Source organism: Hordeum vulgare, chromosome 1H, assembly GCF_904849725.1.
Source record: "Hordeum vulgare subsp. vulgare chromosome 1H, MorexV3_pseudomolecules_assembly, whole genome shotgun sequence".
NCBI lineage: Eukaryota > Viridiplantae > Streptophyta > Magnoliopsida > Poales > Poaceae > Hordeum > Hordeum vulgare.
In genome coordinates this window covers 472,428,424-472,435,280 of record NC_058518.1, presented here as the reverse complement: position 1 = coordinate 472,435,280, position 6,857 = coordinate 472,428,424, and the positions used below count along the sequence as shown (strand labels likewise).

At 48.1% G+C, this 6,857-nt stretch overlaps 1 protein-coding gene across 1 annotated transcript; it reads right to left on the bottom strand.

Moving 5' to 3' along the window:
- Positions 1-5,302: 5,302 nt before the first annotated feature.
- Positions 5,303-6,646, bottom strand: LOC123415627 (gibberellin-regulated protein 3-like). The gene is made up of 3 exons (XM_045106747.1): positions 6,524-6,646; positions 6,361-6,394; positions 5,303-5,741 (listed from the first exon to the last, which is right to left on the bottom strand). The coding sequence occupies exons 1-3, from the start codon at positions 6,584-6,586 to the stop codon at positions 5,560-5,562; spliced, it is 279 nt and encodes a 92-aa protein (XP_044962682.1). The 5' UTR covers positions 6,587-6,646; the 3' UTR covers positions 5,303-5,559.
- Between the last annotated feature and the right edge of the window lie 211 nt (positions 6,647-6,857).

Sequence of the window (6,857 nt, the reverse complement as noted above, 5' to 3'; positions counted from 1 at the left end):
GAGTTGCACGTGGCAAAAGTTGTCTCAAATCACCCCTAAATCACCACTATATATAGGAGGGAGGGGGAGGAGGCTTGCCTTGAGGGCCAAGCCCTCAAGGGTGCGCCGGCTAGGGAGGAGGAGGAGTCCTACTCCAATCCTAGTCCAACTAGGATTGGAAAGTGGAATCCTTCCCTTCCTTCCCACCTTTCCTTTTTTTTCTTTGGTTTTTTATCCTTGGCGCATAGGCCCTCTTGGGTTGTCTCACCATCCCACAAAGGGCTAGTGCGCCACCCCTAGGGCCTTTGGGCTTCCCCGAGAGGGTTGCCCCCCTCCCGGTGAACTTCCGGAACCCATTCGTCACTCCCGGTACATTCCCGGTAATGCCCGAAAACTTTCCAGTAACCAAATGAAGTCATCCTATATGTCAATCTTCGTCTCCGGACCATTCCGGAAACCCTCGTGACGTCCGTGATCTCATCCTGGACTCCGAATAACATTCGGTGACCACACATATAACTCAACTATACTAAAACATCGCTGAACCTTAAGTGTGCAGACCCTGCGGGTTCGAGAACTATGTAGACATGCCCCGAGGTACTCCTCGGTCAATATCCAATAGCGGGACCTGGATGCCCATATTGGATCCTACGTATTCTCCGAAGATCTTATCGGTTGAACCTCAGTGTCAAGGATTCATATAATCCCGTATGTCATTCCCTTTGCCTTCGGTATGTTACTTGCCCGAGATTCGATTGTAGGTATCCGCATACCTATTTCAATCTCGTTACTAGCAAGTCTCTTTACTCGTTCTGTAATACAAGATCCCGTGACTTACACTTAGTCACATAGCTTGCAAGGCTTGTGTGTGATGTTGTATTACCGAGTGGGGCCCAAGATACCTCTCCGTCACATGGAGTGACAAATCCCAGTCTTGATCCATACTAACTCAACGGACACCTTCGGAGATACCTGTAGAGCACCTTTATAGTCACCCAGTTACATTGTGACGTTTGGTACACACAAGGTATTCCTCCGGTGCCAGTGAGTTATATGATCTGATGGTCATAGGAACAAATACTTTACACGCAGAAAACTATAGCAATAAAATGACACGATCAATATGCTAAGTTCATAGTTTGGGTCTTGTCCATCACATGATTCTCCTAATGATGTGATCCGGTTATCAAGCAACAATACTTTGCACATAGTCAGAAAACCTTGACTATCCTTGATCAACTGGCTAGCCAACTAGAGGCTTGCTAGGGACATTGTTTTGTCTATGTATCCACACATGTATCTATGTTTTCATTTAATACAATTATAGCATGGATAATAAATGATTATCTTTAAACACGAAATATAATAATAACTATTTATCATTGCCTCTAGGGCATATTTCCAACATGCCCACGCCCACAGGCCTCTGCCCCTATGGTCATGTGCTTAAAAGAGAGGATGAGTGGGACTTGCTTAGGGAGAGAGGGGCTCCGGTCTGATCCGTTGTCGCCGCCAAACGATGTCTTCGTCGGCCTCCAATGTTCCGAGAGAGAGAGGAACAAGGGGACTGCTACGGCAGTCCCCGGCAACGACACTAGAAGAATGTTGTTGACGTGTCCCTGACTTGATGCCTTCGCGACAACAGAGCCAGAACTGCTCCCAGTTGCTCAACAATTAGCAATTGTCTTGCAATGGCCCACCAGCGCGTGGGTTTGCGGCAGTTTTCGAGGGTAGAGTATTCGACCCAGATTTGTTGATTCGCCAGGCAGGAGGTGAGAGGATACTCTCGAGTATTAGCAGCTGAATGTATCAGATTCAACCACCCCTGAAAGATTAGTATTTGCGAGCAAAGTATCAGCTGCAAAGTAGTATGTTAACAACGGTGCCACAAACGATCCATTGACGGCAGACTATTCCTAATTGTCGTATCAATGGCGCCAGAAGTTGCCCGTTGATGGAAATAGTCTTTTCCCGTCAACGCCAAGCGAACAAGTATTGTAGCAGGTAGCAGCAGTGTAACAAGTAACAGCAGTAGCAAGGAACAGCAGTAGTGACACTGGTAGCAAGTAGCAACAGTAGCAAGTAGTAGCAGTAGCAATTAACAGCATCAGCAACAGTAGTAACAGCAGTAGCAGCAGAGCAAGACAAGTAACAGCAGCAGTGGGACAAACTCGTAGGCAATGGGTCGGTGATTCGTTTGGATGATATTCATCATGCAACAGTTCTAACACGGAGAGATATGTGGCTAGCTCCCGTTCGTCAATGTGATGTAGGCATGCATTCCGTGTGTAGTCATACGTGCTTAGGGAAAAGAACTTGCATGACATCTATTGTCCATCCCTCCCGTGGCAGCGGGGTCCAAAAGGATACTACAGGATATTAAGGTTCTCCTTTTAATAAAGAACCGGAACAACGCATTAGCACTTGGTGAACACATGAACTCCTCAAACTATGGTCATCACCGGGAGTGGTTCCGGTTATTGTCACTCCGGGGTTGTCGGGTCATAACACATAGTAGGTAACTACAACTTGCAAGATTGGATCTAAAACACACATATATTGGTGACAACATAATAATTTCAGATCTGAAATCATGGCACTCGGGCCCTAGTGACAAGCATTAAGCATGGCAAAGTAGTAGAAACATCAATCTCAGAACATAGTGGATACTAGGGATCAATCCCCGTCAAAACTAACTCGATTACATGATAGATCTCATCCTACTCATCACCGCCCAGCGAGCCTACGAATAGATTACTCACGAACGATGAAGAGCTTCATGGAATTGGAGAGGGAAGAAGGTTGATGATAACGATGGCGACGATTTCCCCTCTCCGGAGCCCAAAACAGACTCCAGATCTGTCCTCCACATGAAGAACACGATGTGGCGGCGCCTCCGTATCGCAAACGCGACGAAATCTTCTCTTCTGATTTTTTTCTAGAGCTGAGTTTGGGGGCGGCAGAGCCACGTGGGCCCCATAAGCTTGGTTTCCGCGGACAGGGGGAGGCCGCAGCAACAGGGCTTGTGGCCCACTGGCCCATCCCCTCCGGTGGATCTTTGCGCGGGTATTTTTTATATTTTCCAGAAAAATTCTCCGTAAATTTTCAGGACGTTCCGAGAACTTTTATTTTTGCACAAAAACAACACCATGGCAATTCTGCTGAAAACAGCGTCAGTCCGGGTTAGTTCCATTCAAATCATGCAAATTAGAATCCAAAACAAGGGCAAAAGAGTTTGGAAAAGTAGGTACGATGGAGACGTATCAGGGACTGTCGCCACCACCTCGTCGTCCTTCTCCATCTCTTTGTCGGCGCAGTAGCGTGGGCGGGGTTGGTGGTGCCCGAACCCTAAAGATGGGTTCGCAGGAGAGATCACACAGACTGTGCGGGCAGGGGTCTTGTGCCTTCCTTGTTGTCCGGGATGATTCTTCAATCTCAGCCATGATCTACGCGGGTGACTGGTAAAAAACCGGTGTGGCTTACGACTAAAAAATCAATGGGGTGGTGGCTTACCATCGAACAAAAATCAATGGTGGGAGGAGGGATCGATGATGGAGTACCAACCACGACTTACAAACGAAACGAGCCACCACTTAGGTACCGAGACTTTAGGAGTAGAGATTTGGCAAGATAAGAAAAGACATATAAAAACTATTTATGAAAATTTTGGTTGTGATTCCATAGAATAGATAATGATAGAAAATAAATGTCGTAATGTGTGGGATTAAATATTTGTTATTGTTGACTATTTGCTTTATTTTGAAAGGTTGTTGAACATTTTAGGAAGATGATCTCACATATATAAGCGGTTTTTAAATTCTCAATTACCTTACATGATTTAATTGAATGGGCATCTGTCAAATCAGGGCCGGCTCTGGCCCTAGGCGAACATGGACAAGCCCAAGGGCCCATGTTCCGGAGGGGCCCATCACGGCATATGTGTAAGTATACTTCTGCTGTTATATGGGCTGATAAAAGGTATCTGATTGGAAGAGAAAAAATATCTGATCGGGACTTCGGGAGAGGAGAAGGCATCGATCCATCCCTGCCTGTTCGTTCGTCGCCTTGCCTCGGCCACCTGCCTGCATCGATGCGCCTGCGCATGCGCGGTTGCACCTCCGGCACTCCGGCGGGCACGTCCGACCCTGACGGAGAAAGAGGAGAACTGGTATATATGTATCTGCAGTTTGTATATACTTTCTGTAGTGGAGATCAGACCTGGTGGAGAATTGGAGATCGTCCAACACTGCAGCATGTGATCAGGCCTGGTGATTAACAAATAACAACGCCCTCATCCCTGCACTCATTCGCTCAAGGTAATTTAAATACTACATGTCTGCGTATATATTTGCCTAATGTCCTAGTCCTTTTAGATCAGTTGATTTTAGGCCCTGATTGATCTGACTACATTGTTGTTGATGAACTCATAAGAACTTGGTTCTTATTTGAGATAATCAAACTAGCAGAGAATATTATTTGTTATATTTCGCTACTCTTTTATTTCTTTTGTCGTGATATGACATAACTTAAGCGCTTATGAATTATTTATAAACGTCTCTAAATAAGAATGTATGCTTAGATGTAAACTTTAATATTTTACGTTTGTATATCTTTTTTTTTAGAAAAGGAGGATATACCCCCGGCCTCTGCATCTAGACGATGCATACAGCCATTTTATTAATTATTCACAGAGACCATACAAAGTAATACATCAGTCAGCCTGAAGCCACTATCTAGACAACACATGTTGCTACTCCTATTCCTTGATGAAGGTGTGCTGAATATCCGGGCCAAATACCAAACAGATATCGCACCAAATCCTAACATCTATAGTCTGATGCTCCAGCCCAGCCACCACTGAGACTGGATCCCAAACTGGTCCGGCGCAGAGGCCGCCTCCACCATCTACCACCGTACCCTCTCCAGAGCTAGAACAAACGCATCATCCTTGCGAGGTCTGCCGTCGACGCCACCACGGTGCCAGACAGCGCCACCATCCTGCACGTGTCCGCCTACACGTGCCTGTCGACGAACCACCGCAACGCCATACCGTTTGTATATCTATAAATGCGTTCATATTTATTTATTTTCCTAAGAGCCTATTTTTAAACTTCGCCCTAGGGCCCCGAAAAATATGGAGCCGGCCCTGTGTCAAATCAAACACATAAAAATAGAAGGAGGATCATACGAATTGATTTGGTTTTTAGCAAGAGGGAAGAAATCAAGTGGGAGTGGTGATGGAAGGTGAGACGGAAATAAACTGGGGCAGAGTGCTGAGAAATGAGACAAAAAAAAATAAACAATTGTAAGAGGAGAGACGAAAAAAAATCCCATCTACCAACTCAATTAGGAATAGAGATTCATTCATTCGAATATGATTAATCGAGTTTCAGAAGAAAAAAATACGACCGATCGATCACGAATGTACGAGCACAAGGTGTACATATGTAGCAGCGCCAGCTTGAGTACAGGATATCGTATGGATCGTGCCTCTGGTAGTCGATCTAGTTGCCTTTGATCGTAGATGCGATATGCGCCATGATCGAGTACGTATTAGCCTCGGTCGGCCGTGGGATGAGATCACGGGCACTTGTGGCGGCCGTCGTGCGTGGTCATGTGGGCGTAGCAGGGGCAGACGTCCTCGTTGCCGGCGGTGCCGGGCGGCACGCAGCCGCAGCGCCGGCAGCACGTGTTGCACGCCCTCCCGCACAGATTCGGCCGGCTCGACTTGCTGCACCGGTACGAGCACGCGCCGCCGCAATCTGCAAATCGTTGAAATATACTCCAAGAGGTCACAAGGATATCAGCCGTGTGGCGCCGATCGATCAACTCGACCGGGTTAGCAAATGAGAATTTTTATCAAAAAAGACCACTAGCCGAATATTATTGTTAAAAAAGACCACATACGGTATAAAATACGAGAAAAGACTCCTATTTTCCGTGGCGGCAGGAGCGCCAGATGACGCGTGGCACCTGCCGTCACGGGCCGAGGCGGCTGGGCCCCGTCGTCACCCAGCGAGGCGGCCGGCCGGGCAGGTGGCACCTGCCGCCACCACTCCAGGCGGTAGGCTACCATGCTCTTGTACATGCATGCATCAACAGCCGGCTGCCATGCCTCAAGCGCTGCATGCTGCCATGCACAGCAGCCCGCCTGCCGCCTGGAGTGGTGGCGGCAGGTGCCGCCTCGCCGGGTGGCGGCGGGACCCAGCCGTCTCGGCCCGTGGCGGCAGGTGCCACGCATCACCTGACGCGTCTGCCGTCATGAAAAATGAAGGTCTTTTCTCGCATTTTATACCGTATGTGGTCTTTTTTGATAATAATATTCGGTTAGTGGTCTTTTTAGACAAAAATTCAGCAAATGAATCACACGCATGCGCTTACCGACGGCGTCAGCTTGTCCCCTCGGAGCGGTGGTCTGCGGAACACGAAAAATAATGAACAGGACAGAGTTTAGCTAGCTAGGCGGCATATATGTATATATATACAATAATGTAGTGGCATGCATGCACTGATGAAGAGTCTAATGAACGCCATGGATCGTCACCTCGACAAGGAGCAGGAGGACGACGAGAGCCACGCACATGAACACCCTAGCTTTGCCCGCCATCCCGCCGGTTTGCTTCGCTTTCTGGTGATTTGCTTCTCTTCCTCGGTGGAAATGTGATTTTTGGACGGATTGCTAGCGACGGGGCGAGGGTCAGGTTTATAGGCCGGACCGCCGGAGCAGCGGTGAGGCTCGCAGTGCTGGCACGCAGCACAAGCTCTGCGTGCGCGTGAGTGCACTCCCCCTGTCCCTGGTTCCGTGTTGGGCTCTCGGCTCCCCACGTATCACACAACTTGCATGCGGAACGCCACTCGTTGCGTCCATCAATCTGCCC